Raw genomic sequence first — 17,068 nt, 5'->3', positions numbered from 1 at the left:
TAAGTTAATATAATACATCAATAAAAATTCATTAAGCCTCAAATAAATAATGAAACATGTTCAATTTGGTTTAAATAATGCAAAAAAAAAAAGTGTTGGAGAAGTAAAAGTGCAATATGTGCCATGTAATAAAGCTAACCTTTAAGTTCCTTGCTCAGAACATGAGAACATATGAAAGCTGGTAGTTCCTTTTAACATGAGACGTCAATATTCCAAGGTAAGAGGTTTTAGGTTGTAGTTAATATTGTATTTATAGGACTATTTTTCTATACCATTTGTATTTCATATACCTTTGACTATTGGATGTTCTTATAGGCACTTCAGTATTGCCAGTGTAACAGTATAGCTTCCGTCCCTCTCCTCGCCCCTACCTGGGCTCGAACCAGGAACACGTCGACAGCCACCCTCGAAGCATCGTTACCCATCGCTCCACAAAAGCCGCGGCCCTTGCAGAGCAAGGGGAACAGCTACTCCAAGTCTCAGAGCGAGTGACGTTTGAAACGCTATTAGCGCGCACCCCGCTAACTAGCTAGCCATTTCACATCGGTTACATAGGCTTGAAGTCATAAACAGCGCAATGCTTGAAGCATTGCGAAGAGCTGGCAAATGCACGAAAGTGCTGTTTGAATGAATGCTTACGAGCCTGTTGCTGCCTACCATCGCTCAGTCAGACTGCTCTATCAAATATCAAATCATAGACTTAATTATAACATAACACAGAAATATGAGCCTTATGTCATTAATATGGTCGAATCCAGAAATTATCATTTCGAAAACAAAACATGAATTATTATTTATTTTAGCTAAATATGCAGGTTTAAAAATATATACTTGTGTATTGATGTTTAGGTAGTCGTGCAACGATTGTGCTTTCTTCGCAAATGCGCTTTTGTTAAATCATCCCCCGTTTGGCGAGGTCGGCTGTCTTTGTTAGGAAGAAATAGTCTTCACACAGTTCGCAACGAGCCAGGCGGCCCAAGCTGCTGCATATACCCCGACTCTGTTGCAAGAGAAGTGACACAATTTACCTAGTTAAAATAAATTCATGTTAGCAGGCAATAACTAAATATGCAGGTTTAAAAATATATACTTGTATATTGATTTTAAGAAAGATATTGATGTTTATGGTTATGTACACGTTGGAGTAACGACAGTCCTTTTCCCGCGAATGCGCACCACATTGATTATATGCAACGCAGGACACGCTAGATAAACTAGTAATATCATCAACCGTGTGTAGTTAACAGGTGATTATGATTGATTGATTATTTTTTATAAGGTAAGTTTAATGCTAGCTAGCAACTTACCTTGGCTTCTTAATGCATTCGCATAACAGGCAGGCTCCTTGTGGAGTGCAATGAGAGGCAGGTGGTGAGTGTGTTGGACTAGTTAACTGTAAGGTTGCAAGATTGTCAGCTAGGGGATTCAAGGTAAATGTCTGTCATTCTGCCCCTGAACAAGGCAGTTAACCCACCGTTCCTAGGCCATCACTGAAAGTAAGAATGTGTTCTTAACTGACTTGCCTAGTTAAATAAAGGTGTAACAAAACAAAAAAAATGACTTCTGATTGTTATGAAAACTTGAAATCGGCTCAAATTAAATCGCCCATTCCAATTAAATCGGTCGACCTCTAATACACAGTAGGGTGTACAATCAAAAAATAATATTTTGACCAATGGGTCAATTTATGTTAATACATTATTGGAGTTTTTACCCTAGTGGGATGGCCAGAATTACAGTGACTAAATAAACAGAGGCCAGAGGGGGGAAAATAAGAACAAAAATAAGGACAATAGCATTGCGTCAGCTAGGCTGGATTCTGTGCAAGAAGTAGCCTACTGGCTACCTTTGGCATTGAGCTTGTCATCCTTCTCAAGTCCACAGGACAAAAAAAAAACAGAGGTAAGATGGATAGAGTGAGACATGACATGTAGTATTTTATATTTTAGTTTGCGCTTTTCATAAATTCCTGTTCTTTTTAGAAGATTCCACAAAAAACAAGCATACCTCTGAAATGTCAAAGGAGCACCGAGTGTACACCAAGTTCTATATTTTCAAAGATTAGTGCATTTAATTCAGCCCGTGTCATAGTTTTGCTTATTGTGACCTGCAGAAACAACTTTGAAGACAACCACAAACTGTAGAATACTCAAAAGTTATGAGAAACCTGCACGCCATGTCAACAGAGCTCAGTGCTTATTATCAGATGTATTAGGTTAAGAAATCTGACTTATTGGAGAAAGACCCCACTGAATGATTCAGAACATGAATAATTATATTTGTCTCGGTAAAATGTATTTTAAAACATAAGGCAGTGAAGTTACCACCAAAGCGTATTTCCACCCACTCAGCCCAGAGTGGGTGGACACCCTACGCCCTCCTTTTTAGCTTACACACACTGAAGTATAGGCATGTGCACCATACATATTCACGCCAGACACACACAAACGCACTCTACCTGGTCTTCAGAGGCCTGCAGGGACTTCAGAGATTGGTCAAAACCCCTCAGCTCCTCCTCCAGGGCCCTGGCTTTGCTGTTAGTGCAGGGAGGGGGCGGTATCACGCATAAACATGCGGAACATGGAGGGGGTCATGCGTGGAATTTAGGTCGGAACCCCAGAAACATGCAGAGACAGAGGGAGGTCAATTTCTCATTAGGATACAGAACCATTGTTATGCAAACACACTTGTTTATTCTCCTGACTGTGGGAACAGTGAGGATGGGGCCAGTTTGGGATGATACCGGGAGTGGGAAAGGTATAATGCAGAACCGGATCAAACGCTTTCAAAAACTTGAGCTGTGCTTGATTTCGTTGCTCTGATAAAATGAAACCAATGTAATAGTCCCAAAAGTGCAAACTAAGCAGTATTTTTTATTTTAATATACCTTCAAGAAGCCCTGGCAGGGTTCAAGCTATGGCCCCACAGCACCACCATCAGGACAAATAGGACAGATCGCAATACGATTTGCAACATCTGTACTCCTTAACATGCTTAATTAACACATAACAGAACTCTTCATAAAACAGATCATGCACTATGCTTTTGATGCATCTTGGACAATTTGTAATAATGTTGACTACTTTAAAAATGTCTTCTCCAGAATCGCTGGCACCAAATTTGGTATATAGCATCTATGGACGCACATCTTCAAAACGCTACGTTTTCCAAGACTCTCGCTCAAACATGGCCGCTATAAGCCAATAAGCTTGCATGAATGTTTTTTGCTGTCCCAGTGCCGCCATGCGGCCAAAGACAACCATCCTCTGCAGGTTAGCTAGACTCAAATCCCTGAGCATGTGCCAAATTTCATCAGATCAAGAGTTATAAGTGTGACCGATTTGAACATGCTTGCATATGTTGAGTATTGACAGTGTTATGAACATGTCAAGTTGTTACAATACAAATAATCACATCTGCGTTACGATATATGCATTTATGTGCCAGGTCAAGTCCACTTGAATGTTTATTGGTCAGTATGTTTGAGATGCTACCCACACTAGCGCAAACCGGGTGAGGGTCGTGACCTTTAAAAATGTTCATCTTCCATAACTTGTTGTTATAGCGCCACAATGTGGCCAATTGGCATGGCACTGCATGACATTGTGTGGTCCAGCTTTGCCGCTTGAACCTCTAACAATGCATTAGACTCTGGCCTGGTATAATGATGTAGACAGGGAATTGTTTAAATATACTTCACAAAAATAATCTACGTGAAAATTCACAATGCATGTCTGCATTCTGCATGAGTAGTAGGTGTGTGACAACAGTATGTTTAGGACAACAGCGCTACAATGCAGTACATGTTAAATGTTATATAGTATTCTGTGTAGTAGGTGTGTACATTCCTTAGAGGGAAAACGTCAGTATATTCAAGTCATTTGACAGAATAATCTTTGACAGTGTTGAACAGGTGTTAACGTACCACCAGCGTAGTTCTGCGCATATGTGTGTGTGTTACTATTGTGCAGTTCAATCATGTGGCAACTCACGCCTCAGCAAGCTCTGCCCTCTCCTCTGTGCGCTCGTGATCCCCCTCGATGATCAGCAGCTTACGAGCCACCTGTAGACACACGCACAGGATTATTTAGTGCCAGTTGCAGACGGAAACAATTGCTCGCAAGATTGGCGCAGATGGTGTACAGGTGATGTATGTGTGGGGAGAGACGCCCATTTTGGATATAAATTGTGTACATATCGGCCAAAACTGTACTAGTGAGCTTACAGCCTTGCGTGAGAGGAAAGGTATGTGATAACCTCATCCACTGTGTCTCGATGAGGACGTTACATTGTGTCCGTATGTGTGTGCTTATGAGGTAGTACTGAAGCAGCATGGCGTGTGTGTACATGATCGTACCAATTTTAACACACGTATTGTATTACCTAACATTACCTTCTCCCAGAAATGTTGCGCAACTATCCAAGGCTAGTTAAGGCACAGCAGGCAGTTCTGTTCATTCTGAGAACTCTGCCGTGTGTGATATCCTCACCTCCTCGTACTTGCGATCGGCCTCCTCAGCAATGTGCTTGGCCTCTTTCAGCTGGATCTCCTGTAGCTCCATCTTTTCCTCATCCTTTAGGGCTCGGTTCTCAATCACCTTCATGCCCCTGGAACCAACACAGGCACACATTACACGTATTGTATCGTGTAGAGATTTGTTTGGCCTATCCTAACTTGAGAGCCCACCATTTTGTGGTAATACGCCAATACTGGATATTAGACTTTGGATATTTGTCAAACTAAACACACTTAATATTTACACTGTCAGCAGCATGTGACACTACATTTCACAGTCTGGGAGGGACAACAGAGGGAGAAACTCAGTGTGTCAAAGAAAACGCATCCAATCAATTAACATTATTGGCTGGGCCAATAATGACTCATGTGGAGAGATAGGAGACACACAATCGTCAAAGATACTGGTAACTAACCTAAGATTAATCATCGGCGTCATTTACAATAGGAGCAAATGAAGTACAACGGGCAGAACAAGCAAGGTGGGAAGAGCCAAGCAAGAGCTAGTGAAATCCTAATGGCGCATTTAAGCAAGTATTCACATATCTCTGTTGGGGAATAGTCTGAAGTGCACGTGTGCAATAACTCAATTCACCCTTGCACTCCTAAACTTAAAAAAAAAATATATATATATTTTTTTTTACTTTGTTCAATCTGTTCGTAACGTATTTTAGTTTCAGGTACAGAAAACAATATTTCATCAATGAAACAATTGTTGGCAAAGTTTTATGTAGCGCCATATTCCCCCACTTCCCGCCACAACTTCTTATCACCATATTTGAAGGCAAGTTTTAAACAGATTTACACCCCTGTGATGTGTCTGGGTTTCCCCTTTTGTCTGTGCCATCGTTGCTCTGTGCTTTCACTTCCTGACCAACAATGATAAACTGACAAGGTTAAGACCATAACGACCAAGGCCAAGACCCCTTTTCTCAATATGTTGTCTTACTTCATGGAGCCAATATTTAAAAAAGTTGCGCTTCCATTGCAGCATAGGGCCTTTTATTATACAAATAAATAATTTAGTAGGTGCTTATACTTGTCCTATTTCACACATGCACAAGTGTATGTAAATGAATGCAGACGACACTTGCGTAAGCCATTCCCAACAGTTGACCAGGCTATGTTAGAGATACAAATCGGACTAGGTTGCCTTAGAGAAAGCCCTGGTTGTACACAATGTGGGCAAGACTAAATACATGTTGTAGCATGCTAGCAGACAGACTTCCAGTCATTGTGCTAGCACTAACTTTCTTCATACTGGACATAGACATAAAATGGTATCCACCAGAACCTGACTCTGGAGAAGTATCCCTTTAAACAGTGGTGTTTGGAGAATTAGTGTGTGGGCCTCTTTTCCCTTTTTGTTAATGTGTCCCACTGACCTCTCACTTTCGTCCGCAGCCTTCTCTGCCTCCTCCAGTTTCTGCAGAGCAGTGGCCAGTCGCTCCTGGGCCCTGTCCAACTCCTCCTCAACCAGCTGGATACGCCGGTTCAGGGAAGCAACCTCAGCCTCAGCCTGTATCAGGGGGAGAGTTGGGCCAAATGTCAGTATACTGCCCAAATTGAAATGGAATTTACCCCTACCCCGCTTAGAACGTACAGTACATAATTGTTTGTATATGCCGTCATATAGGATTTATATAGTGCTTTTTCTAGTGCTCAAAGCACTTAACATTGCATCATATCACACCTCGTCCACCGATATACAAGGCTAGACAATGTTCCAGTCAGATGGCCATTCTTTCACTTTGATTTTCTCATCCAGTACATGGGTCATGTTCAGTGTAGCACAACATTTCAACCATACAATATCTGTTACTGTGTATTCTCCAATGAAAATATATTGTGGGGGAAAGACAATCTGCATAAATGTTATGCTACCAATTTCTTGTTAGTTTTCATGGTTAACCTTTATTGAATAGAGGTCACTAGACTGGCTATAACAATTTGCCAGTGTACCCAGGTATACAGACAGATGACAGAAGAAAAGAGATGGCCCTAGATGGACAGATGAGAAAGAGGGGAGAGACATTGACACGCATTAAAGACTAGCCATATCAAGCTAAAGGCCTCTACTCTTTAGCTGTACACCTACCATGCTTTCTGTGTAATGCGAGGTGGTGAAATGCATGGGGGTCACAATTTCCTTCAATGGTCCAGAAGAACTTTAATTGAAATCAGAGTTTAATTAGTGCTGAAATTCTTTTTTAATTTTTTTTTTTTTAAATAACTAATTGACCAACATAAGGTCAATTATTTTAATTGCATTTAGTTAGTTTTTCCCGTGAGCTCAACACATAACTTCTCTATCAAGCATGAACTGTGGAACATTGTAGGAAGGTGTAGTTAACAGGCCATTCCTTATATCGATTAAGCACAGAAAATATGGCAATTAACATCAATGACCACAATCCATTGCTCCTAAAGCTGCCTTTTGTCAGTGAGGGAGTTCTATTACGAAAGCCCAGGTTGAACCGGGCAATGGCCCATCACGTCATCGGGCCAACGCGTGGCAGGAGCAGCCCATCTCAAATCAAACAGTAACGGTGATGTCAAATAGGCAGCATGGTGCATCTATTTTCCACAAAATAAATCTTTGAATTTTCTAACTAGTTTTCACTGGGAAGGCAGGTAAAGCGTTATGAAAGGCATGGCACTTTTGCATGTGGAAAACACAGAATCCAACTCATTCCTACAAGTGCTTAATAATTACATCACTTTCGTTTTGAACAGACTTTGCTCACATCCAGAAGGCAAACTGATTCCAAAACTAATGCAATAAACACTAGCCCGGTACACCCGGGGCATTAAATCAAATCCCATCCGTGTCTTTCTGTTAAAGTACCTGTCCGGTGAAAATCTCACTTAAATGTTCATATTCCGTTAACTCACAACCAAATAACGTTGTTGACTATACTCGTGGCCAACGCATAAATAGGAGAAAAATGTAAAAATCTTTACCTCAGACTTGTATCAGTCACACACCACCACCCCCCCCCCCCCCCCCCCCATCCCTGGCTGGGTAAAGTAACAGAAGAATGTTGGTTACAACTGTCCGTTCTAACATGCTACGAAAAGTAACTTCCGGTCGTACCTATATCGAATTAGGCTCCTTGTAGGGCGGAGGTGTAAATGCATGAATCACGGCCCAGTGGTAGGCTACATTGTGTCTTTTTAAAGTGCACCATCAACGCACTTCGTACATCGAAACAATGTAGACCTATCGACGTGCACATCTTGTCGAAATGCCTAAACGAATGTTCATTCCTGAATATCCTTACCTGTTCTCTTGATGTTTTGTCCACCTCGACCTGTCTCTGAAGAATTTCTGCTCTTTCTTCGGCTTCATCTGCCTGTTGCTGTAAAACTTTAATCTTTCGCTTAACCGCGTCGATGCTGTTGTTTCCAGACATTGTCTTGTTTGCGAGCGTAGGCTAAGCCTAGTTAGATTTTTCCTTCTCTAAAACGTTTCTTAGAACTTCGGACTTCAGCTGGAGTTGTCCTGAAATGAAAAAAAGCAGCAACGCCCCACCAAGACGGGAAAAGGTTGTTTGTAGTAGATTAGTGGCGTTAAAATACGTTATTCCTCCTAACAGCAGTGACTCAATAACGCACAACAATTTGACAGTTCTAACCTACTTTAGTAAAATGTTTTCAAATTAGCCTAACCCTGTGTTAGATGGTTTAGATAGTTATCCTGCTGCTATAAATCAGCTAAGATGTTTTTTCTACAGACGTGGCAAGTAGCAAACCTAATTCATTGGCTTCCGCTTTCGAAAATGGGGGGGGATTTCTTTCAATTGCGCGCGGTTCTAATTTAAACTCATTCAAACAAACGAATAAAAAATTGCCTTGACAAGAGATGTGCTGTGCGGTCCAGTCTCTCCCTCCCCTGTCTCCAAATCACTATGCCGGCTCGGTTCCCCTTCTCTTTCCTTTTCAACCCACTTCCGGCTTGCGCCACACCCAGTCGAGTGTAGACAATTGACTGGAATGCTGATCCAGAGTCTGCCCTTAGAACTAGTTGGTCCCAAGACGAAAAGCAAAAATGATCCCCTGTCAGCGCATTGAGCACGATGTCTCTTCGACAGGAAGGCACTCCTTGTTTTTCGTGTCCTGATCAGGTAAAGTGACGTACAATTTATAAAATCACTCGCATTCCAAGCCACTCCCGGAGTAACATTTGAGAAAGTCCATATATGGGGGTATACTTGGGAAACCAGCTTTTATTAACAGACACCAATCTAGGCTGCAGGTAGTGTGCGTGTATGATCCCCCCCCCACAGTATTTTATCTAAATTGATTTGGTTATTTATTTGTTTCTGTTCGTGTATGGTGTGAACGTTTGACTTAGCCACCATTCTGTCTGCGAGCTGATATGTCACACTGTATCTATACCCTGTCTAGAGTCTAATTTAAGTGGAATGCAATTTTCAGCTGCATGAGAATGTAATCACTCCATCACGATGTAGTAAACATTTGTGTAAACGTTGTACGTGTGCCTTCTATCTACAGGCTATTTGGTATTGTATGCCTACTTGTTCATCGTGTGTGACTACAGTACGTGCTTGGTATGTGTACATTTTTTGCTTGTCATCACATCGTTCCTGAAGCCTGTTTCAAAGCCCTCCAGACACAGAATATGACGGTTTCTTAATTCCTTCATATTTCACAACAACTGGAGGATGCCTAGACATGCACCAGAACACACACACAAATCAAGTCACTACTTGTGAACCATTTATGTGAATTCCGTGTGATATAAAACAATAACATTCGTTGTCTTGTAATATGTTGGTTTAACAATGCGTTAAAATACAATATTATTTTTCTATGAAAATATTGGTTAATATTTTTTTTGCCACACCTAGCCAAGCCTGTATTTAAATTATGCCCGAAATAATCTTTCCTTGTGAGATGAAATAAGTATTTCGAATTAAATTGAACTTTCGTTTCAGTGAATAACCCCATCTGTGAAGGAGACTATGTTTCAAACAGGCCTTGAGATGCAGAGTACTGAGAAATCCTGCTGTAGTCATCATTTCCTGGCCCTCCCTTCCTCTCTCAATCCACCGTCAATACCAGGATTGTGTTTATTAGATCACACCTGAAAACATATTGCAACAGAAAAAGAAAATAAGCGTTTTTTATTGGTCAAATCCAGGTAGTCCCCTCCTTGATTTCTTCCGTTTGGTGCCTAACGAACGTGTGTTGTTCGAAACGTGAATGGTTTCAGTAAATGGCTTGATTGTCCACTTCCAGTTGTTACCGCCAAGTGTCGCTCCAGACAACGTTTGGCACTGTGAGCCAACTATAGACGTTGAGTTTCTGTCGCTGTCCATTTATTATGCATTGCTATGCCCAGATTCTCAATTTATAATTGTATAAATAGGTCTAATTAGAGGTTAGGCGTACGTTTGTTATTAACTATAAGTCTATTGAAAAATTATACAAATTTGGCTACATCTTGGCTATTTCAGGATTTTATCTAATGACTGAAATTAAGATATAGAATGTATATGATGTGAAGAATGATGTGCTTTGGCCGAAAAAGGGCAAAAAATGTGTGCCAAACACAGTTTGACTGCAATACTGTGGCAAATCGCTGGGCTCTTCCAAAGCCACATTTTTGCTACTTCTATACTAAAATGGTCAGTTAGCAAGGGATTATTAGTTAGCACAAGTTATGAAAAAATCTATAAACTGTTAGCAGGAGTTATAATACTAAAATAGGGTGTAGTGGTAGCCTACATGCTAAAATGTTAGCTTTTTGTAGGAGCTAGGTGCTAAACAATGGGTGTTTCTCAATATGCATACTAACGTGCCCCACACTGTCATGCTCCAAGTGCATTTTCTTGAGTAGGTTCTTGTGTGGACGAGAGTGTGGAGAATGCATAATTAAGTGATAATGCCAGAGAAGCCCGTGTTTGGAGGATATATTGGCACGGGTGTTTGTCGAGGGCCGGCAAACCGTGCCAATATATCCTCCAAACACCGGCTTCGAGGGCATTATCACTTTTATACAACGGGTTACCAACATATTCAAATAATGATTGACATATTTTAATTGAGAACGTCATTTTGATGAAATTATTCATACAATTTCATCCTTCCACAAGATATAGTCCCAACACAAATCTAGGCTTGCAACCCAAGCCGGCTGGTCATTTGTTCTATCGGTTCGGTTGCCAGAGACGCGACCCAGTCGTTCAGTCTTTTGGACGCAACCCAGGTCGTTCGTTCAAAATGTTCCATTGCCATATTGCCTGATCACCTGGCATATAAAATGTGCTCTCTCGTCAGGACACTGTTGTTCAGAGGCCAACAACAGCCAAATCTAACACGATCACTTCAAACTGAAGCTGGAAAGACTTCAAACTAGCTGCACTTAGTTTTGTTTGACCTGTTGTCTATTGATAGTTCTTTGTATATATCCATAAAAATTATGCTGATTCATGATTTCCACTGGCTGAGAAAAGATGCCTATCTGTCTGTCTCATCCTGACACATTCATTACTATGGGACAGCTGGAGAATTTGAATATTGAAACAATGTTTCAAATGTCAGAGAGACAGACAGCAAAGTTGATATAAAATCCGCTGTTGAAAAATAAGAGTCTAAAAGAAATGTGAGCTGAATATCTATATGCTTTTTATAGTGGATATCAAGTGTATAAATTGCCTGGCTGTGCTGATGAGCCAGTGGATTGCGCAGTCAGATGGAATATAGTAAATATGCATTTTAAACTCATAGATTTAGCCGGTGGTCATTTGTGGAATAGACACTGGCTGGATTGCGGTTTTAACCAATCAGCATTCAGGATTAAACCCACCCATTGTATAAAACATTACATTTGAGAGGCACTCGCACTCCCCCTACTGTATTACCTCATGCTTCACGGAACCTTCTTCCAGCCAGGACAATGGCAACAATAGACAAAACAAGATGTACACAAAGCAAACGTTTTACTTCATAACTATCAGCTAGCTATATGTGAATCGTAATAATGTGGCTAACAAGTTAGTTTAACAAGAAAAAAAGACCTAAAACTAATGTTATGCAAGATAGATGTCAATTCTTCGTGGGTACCCAGATAGCAATTATTTGTGGCTATCTGGCTAGATAACAGTAGTAGCTAGCCAGTTAGCCCTATTGACTTATTATGGGCTCGCGATCTATGGTATGTAGGCAGGTAAAAATGTCTAAATTAATTCGAGAATATGAGAAGTACCCTCTGTGCTCCATTTACCATACTTTGATTTGGACTTGCTTGGAGCACGGGAGTATGCATTTTGAGAAACACCCTATGCCTTCAGCAGGAGTTGAATGCACATTTGTTTTAGCCATTAGCCGCTGGTTAAGTAGCGCTGCTGAAGGAGCGGTGCTTTGAGAGCACCTTAATGTGTGAAGATTGTGTTGCTCTTTACCCTCTTGCTGAAAACTGTGTGCCTGTGATTTAGTGCGTATGGAGCTAGGCATACTCAGGCAGTCATAAAACTGTCCTTTAGTGTGTCTTATTATGACACTAATCACAAGCATGTGGAGAGAGGCAGACGGGCCACGTAGGTCAAGGAAAGGTTTATCCCAACGACTTAGAACTCTGACTCCTCTGAGACTTAATGCCACTGGAAAGGACACACACACAACAATAGAGTCTGCTGAGGGGAGGACGGCTCATAATAATGTCTGGAATGGAGTCAATGGAGTGGTATCAACCTCATGGAAACCACATCTTTGATGTGTTCGATACCATTCCATCGTCTCCATTCCAGTCATTATTATCAGCTGTCTTACCCTCAGCAGCCTCCACTGGCACACACACAAATACACACGTTGCACACTCAAAAGGACCACACACACACACAGAGAAAGAGCGAGCAGAGCAACATTTGGAGAGATCTGGTTACACTTTAGGGACAAATGCCCTTCACTAATCTCTTTGGCACTATTGCTCTACACTAATCTAGTTGTCTCTATGGAACAATTATTCTATTCTGGGGAAGATATTTAGGACATACCCAGGTAGAGGGGACAGAAAGTGGGGGCCCATATAATATAGAAATACATGTTATTAAGAAATGTATAAGGTAGACCTTAAAGGTAAATCCATATTAATTAAGAAGAGAAGTAATTGGATGAAAGGGTAAAGTACACTTAACCTGACCACTCACACTAAATTCTTCCTCTTCTTTGTCGTTTGCTACATACAGTACTTTAGTCTGAGGATGACATCATTGAAGTCATTTCTGGTAATAGGGCACAAGGAGTGTTGTACAAAACAACGTTTTCAGCGATTGGATCTATAACCAACCAGAGTATCAAAGCCAATGACACATTTTCAAACCACCACTTTCCAACTGATGTTCTTACTCTGGCCCAAGCCATCGGTTTCCGGACCAATGAGATGGCCCCAAAGTGTTCGCATTCGGTGTAGGGTTGGGGAGGTACTCAGATCCAAACTCATTCCGGAGAAGAAACTGACGTTAGTGGGCGTGGCGTAGCGTTTGGCCGGAGCAAGGAGTTTGGGTAACCAGGCAAAAGTACACTCCCCTCCGTATGTATTTGGACAGTGAAGCTAAAATGTTGAATTTAACTCTATTCTCCAGAATTTCAGATTTGAGATCAAATGTGTTATGAAGCGACAGTACAGAATGTTTTATTTGAGGGTATTTTGAGTCATATCTGTTCTACCATTTAAAAATGAAGCACTTTATGTGTCTGGTCCCACCCTTGTGAAGTCATAGGTATTTGGATAAATTCACTTATGTATGTATCAAAGAGGTCAAAAGTATAGAATTTGGTCCCATGTTTCTTGCACACAATGACTACATCAAGTTTTGTGACTCTACAAACGTGTTGTATCCATTTGCAGTTTGTTTTGGGTTATGTTTTGCCCAATAGTAACTGAATGGTGAATGGAGTCATTTTCTTTCTAATTGAGTCGTAAGATGTTTCTGAACACCTAAATTAATCCTGATATTTCCATGATTAAGAAAAAAATCATGATTTAATCATGAATAATGATAAGCGAGATGCCGTTCAGACGCTACAACAAAAAATGCTAACCTCTCACCATTACCAAGAAGGGGAGGTTAGCATTTTTTGAGGGTATGATCTTTATTCATGAACTTGGGGGCATGATCATCATTACTCATGATTAACTGTAATCAAGGTAGCATCCACATTAATGTAGAAGTGTTCAGAAACATCTTAAATTCTTGTTTACAATCAAATTTACCATTCAGTTACTTTTTGGGCAAAACATACTGTAATCAGAAACACAACCAAACCAAACTGCAAATGCATCCAACACGTTTTTAGAGTCACAAGCTTGATGTAGTCATTGCGTGCTAGGAAAATGGGTCCAAATACTACACTTTTGACTACTTTAATACACTATGAGTGAAATTTGTCCAAACACTTATTCAAATGGGGGGACTAGATATATAAAGTGCTTTCATTTCTAAACAGCGAATGTATGAACATTCTCTAAAATAAAAGGTGACATTCTGTACTGTCGCCTCATAGGAAACATTTGAACTCAAATCAAAATGCTGGAGTATAGAGCCAAATGAAAAAATGGAGCTTCATTGTCCAAATACATACGGAGGGGGGTGTATCCAGTATATAAAGTTGAATGTTTTTTTGTTTGTTTAGTAAGTCTGTCCCATTGGCATCCCCCTCCTCTGGTATTTCTGTTATGCCCCATTCTGTCCCCCTTTCAGACCACTAAACCCCACCCCGCCCCCTCAATGGAAATAACCTTGTGGTCATGGCCTTTGTATCCCCTATACACTCCTCATATAGGATGGCTCATGAGAAGAGATTATTTTACATAGGTCTCTGGTCCCCTTTCATACCTTGAATTCACACATATGCACAAGGACAAGACAGAGAGGTGTCTTCAAAGGTATACTCACAAGAAAATGCATGCACGCACACACACACACACACACACACACAATACGGACTTGAAGCTTGCAAAGATGATAAACACACGCATGATTTTACCACATAACTGTACAGACAGTGTAGGGCAGACAGACCACACAAGAGCACATAACACCCGTAATGACCTTGGCTTGTTATAAACCATACAAATCATTGGGTAATCATCACTCCAAGGCACCACACAATACCTTTTTACTGTAAAACACACACACACACGCACACAAACCTAAGCCCCTCTGGTATTTCAACATGGTCATTCCATGCATTCTCTCTATTGAGACAAACGATTGTGATGACAGCTGCTGTTTGTTCTATATCTAAAGTCTGGAGAAACGTACTTCATTACAGTCAACTAGGGGAAATACAGAGAGAGAGAAATAGAGAATTACTGAGACCTACATTGTTGGAGAAAAAGATACCTAAACCACAAGAAGAGTAAATAAATACAAAGAGGGAGGGGACTAGGATGAGATTGCCAACCCAAGAATAGAGAGTGGCAACCCAAGTATAGTCTTGGCCGCGGTAGCCTCAAGGTTAGAGAGGCGGGTCGGTAACAGGAGGTTTGCGGGTTCGAATCCCAGTGCTGACTTGAAAAAGTGAGCTGGCAACTGGAGAATTGCAGGCATCAATAACTCACATGCCATCTACAGTTACTGTGCCCTTGAGCAAAGCCCTTAAACCCCAAACTAGTCCTGGGGTTCTGCTCTGTTGCTGACCCTGTGCTGCTTCCAGCCTGCTGTGTAGGTTGGGTACTGTCACAGCAAAAATAACATCTGTGCAAATGGACAATAAGGGTCTATTATATTCTATTCCATTCTTTGGGGAGCGTTCAGATAGCAAAGCCTGTGCGCTCAATCCAAAATGTGCATGAAAACCAAACCTTTGAATTGTATCTTAGCTTCCTAGCACTAGAGTTAACCCTTAACTCCAGCGGGTTACTGCTCAAAATGAACTGCCAACAAAGTGGACCAAAAGTGTCAGTCAAACTGTCACTAAATTATCATCCCAGAAACAGGCATGGCCTTGTGGTTTTCACATACTCCTTGGCCAAACTAAAGCAGGCCTTTTTTGGCAATTTATGGGTAAAGGCACAATGGCTCATGAATCCAAATGTCATGTGTTGTTCAGAAAGTCTGAATGGTTATATTATCTGTTGCTCTAAAAGTCTTTGGAGTTGGATAGTGTCTTGTGTTTCTATCGCTAGTACCATAACAGCAACTATTTCCAGTGTACGTCATTCCTGTTCCTTTGGACCCACAGGGTCTGCAAGCTTTTGTTTTAGCCCAGCACCAACACTCCTGATTCAACTCAAGGTCTTATTGATTAGTTAAATCAGGTGTGTTAGTGCTGGGCTGGAACAAAAGCCTGCACACCCTGTGGGTCCCCAAGACCAGACTTGACGAATGCTACTCTAGTAAGAATATCGATGTTTATTGTCCCTAAAATTGTAGCATGTGGGATAGTCATAGGTGGGATATTCATTGGTGGGATAGTCATAGCTCGATTGGATGATACCATGGTCAGAATATGGGGATGAAATAGCAGTAGCAGTGGATGGGTGATCAGAGTGAATGAAAGGAATGGGAGCTAGGGGAGACACCAGGCACCAGGTTTAACCTCCTGTGGTCTAAACTTGTCTAACCCTGTAAGAGCAGATTGTTTTTTTCATAGCACAAGTGTGTTTGCTTTGTCATACACTATGTAATATGAGCAGGTATGAGGCTTCTGGTACCTTCAAGCTTGGTAAATCCTTAATGGGTCTCCTGCACAGAACCTGCTTCGCTCCGGGTTCAAAGCTCTTATCTCTAACCTATTATAACTTTGGGACATTCTAAGGCATCTAGCTAGACCTATTTTACACCCGCTGCTGCTGATGATGATCATTGGACCAATTCCACCACCTCTTCAATGTTCGTATCGTTTCCAAAGCAACCCCAGCATCCAGGCCATGGCACCAATGTGACCGGCCTGGTGTCAAACAAGGATCATCTCTGCTACTCAAGACCATGTAACGTAACAAATAGCCAAGGCATCAGTTCTTGGAGCTAACACAAGTTGGTAGATGTTGCACCTAACCACTGGTCAAGGGTCAGCTACTGTATTTTATCGTCCTCTTAATACTTAAGGTTAGGAAATGGGGTTGGGTAATCTGATACTAGACCTGTAAGACTGTGGATGACTACAACACTTACATCTGCGGCCTTCTTGTCCGCAACCTCCAACTTCTCCTGGGCATCCTTCAAGGCCTCAGAGTATTTGTCCAGCTCATCCTCAGTCCCCTTCAGCTTCTTCTGCATCTGCAGCAACTCATCCTCATGCTGAGAGAGAGAGCAAGAGTGAGAGAAGGAAGTAGAGAGGGAGGGAGGGCAAGAAGAGGAAAGAGATATGGAGAAAGGGTGGGTGAGATTTGTACACTCTTTTCACACTATGGTGTGGACCTATTTTCTTCTCACCTTGACCTTTCCAGCACTGTTCCAGCAACTACGGTGGATACATAACCAGGGCAGCACAGTAAAGCTTGGCTTAATAGTGTGAAAATAGTATTCATTAACTGATAGCCTCATAGCCTTGTCCATCTCCATTCATCAAGGCATCTTG

General features: G+C 41.3%; 1 protein-coding gene across 24 annotated transcripts in view; it reads right to left on the bottom strand.

Annotated features, from left to right (window-relative positions):
* The window catches only part of LOC110496358 (tropomyosin alpha-4 chain), a 34,926-nt gene that overhangs the window by 16,323 nt on the left and 1,535 nt on the right, over window positions 1-17,068 (bottom strand). For 3 of the 24 annotated variants that reach the window (XM_021572211.3, XM_021572210.3, XM_090208771.1), the window contains exons 2-6: window positions 16,663-16,788; window positions 5,902-6,035; window positions 4,491-4,608; window positions 3,993-4,063; window positions 2,459-2,534 (exon numbers count right to left, since the gene is read on the bottom strand). In XM_021572211.3, the coding sequence (XP_021427886.1) occupies window positions 2,459-2,534; window positions 3,993-4,063; window positions 4,491-4,608; window positions 5,902-6,035; window positions 16,663-16,788 (525 nt within the window). Of the gene's footprint in view, window positions 1-2,458; window positions 2,535-3,992; window positions 4,064-4,490; window positions 4,609-5,901; window positions 6,036-7,800; window positions 9,627-16,662; window positions 16,789-17,068 lie in introns of those variants that run through there. The other 21 variants (XM_021572208.3, XM_021572209.3, XM_090208770.1 and 18 more) reach the window with 12 other exon arrangements.

Source organism: Oncorhynchus mykiss, chromosome 18 (genome assembly GCF_057628025.1).
Source record: "Oncorhynchus mykiss isolate SJ-2025 chromosome 18, ASM5762802v1, whole genome shotgun sequence".
Taxonomy (NCBI): Eukaryota; Metazoa; Chordata; class Actinopteri; order Salmoniformes; family Salmonidae; genus Oncorhynchus; species Oncorhynchus mykiss.
The sequence above is the reverse complement of the archived record's forward strand: the minus strand, read 5'-3'. Positions and strand labels throughout refer to the sequence as shown.